The following is a 975-nucleotide window of genomic DNA, read 5'->3' on the forward strand; positions in this document are numbered from 1 at the left end:
CCGGGCAGCAGCTGGAAGTCTGACGCGTGTCTGGGCACTGAGCATCCTTCCTCTTGCAGCAAGGCAGAGGAGCGTAAGGTGCAGAGCAGCCGCTGCTAATCTGACAGGATTCTGGGTCCCTCCTGGACCATCAGGTGAGCTCAGGACTGTAGTCCACACCGCCCGCCCTCGAGCTCCCTGTCTGGCGCGACGCCGTGCCCCAGAAGGGACGCAGAGGCAAGACCAGGCAGTAAGTACAGTCTGCATCCTCTGCGGTCGCTGCCGCGCCTGCGCGCTGGCTCCCTGTCCGCGCTCGCGCTGTCAATAAAGTTCTCGCGCGCCGGAAGCGGAAGCGGCGGGTCTCCATGGCGGCGCCGGCAGCGGGCCCGGTGTTCTGGAGGCGGCTGCTGGGCCTGCTGCCTGGCCGGCCAGGGCTGGCCGCGCTCCTGGGCCGCCTCTCCGACCGTCTGGGCAGGAGCCGGGAGCGCCGGCGCCGGAGGTGAGAGCGCTCGGACGGGCCGGGCCGGGGGCTCGCCGGCTCCCTGCGTGCCGGCGGCTCAGCCGGGAGCCCCGTGGGCGTGCACCGTGCAGGGGCCATCGGGGGCAAGCTCGGGGCTGCGGCCGGGCCCCGGGGCCGAGGCCGCTGTGCTCCGGTGGTGAGTGCGGCTGTCAGTGTCAGGGCGGTGAGTTGGCCGGAGTGAATCAGCCCTGGGGGGGGGGGGGGATCGGGTGCAGGCTGGCTTCCTCACATCCTGCTGGAGACATTTCTCAATCCTGACTCAGTCAGTACTCAGGCCGGTGAAGAGGAAACACTCGAAACTCCATCTACGCTCTTTCAAAAGGCTGGTTTCTGGAAAAGTACTGAAGTGGGTTGTGTAAGCAGTGAAGGAAGCTTTGAAGCAGTTCGTTCGGGCAGTGGTCCTTAAGTAAACATTTGCCAAGAACAGGCTCAACCAAGAGGACTGATGCTCTTATTTTTTTTTTGGGGGGGGGGGG

General features: G+C 65.8%; 1 protein-coding gene across 5 annotated transcripts in view; it reads left to right on the top strand.

The window, feature by feature from the left end:
* Positions 1-219: 219 nt before the first annotated feature.
* Positions 220-975, top strand: part of Pgs1 (phosphatidylglycerophosphate synthase 1) — a 39,707-nt gene continuing 38,951 nt past the window's right edge. For 2 of the 5 annotated variants that reach the window (XM_031354919.1, XM_031354921.1), the window contains exon 1: positions 302-478. In XM_031354919.1, coding sequence (XP_031210779.1) covers positions 345-478 — 134 coding nt within the window. In that variant the 5' untranslated portion in view covers positions 302-344. Of the gene's footprint in view, positions 479-975 lie in introns of all 5 variants that reach the window. The other 3 variants (XR_004113776.1, XM_031354918.1, XM_031354920.1) reach the window with 2 other exon arrangements.

The sequence above is a fragment of the Mastomys coucha genome, unplaced genomic scaffold (assembly GCF_008632895.1).
Source record: "Mastomys coucha isolate ucsf_1 unplaced genomic scaffold, UCSF_Mcou_1 pScaffold5, whole genome shotgun sequence".
Lineage (NCBI taxonomy): Eukaryota > Metazoa > Chordata > Mammalia > Rodentia > Muridae > Mastomys > Mastomys coucha.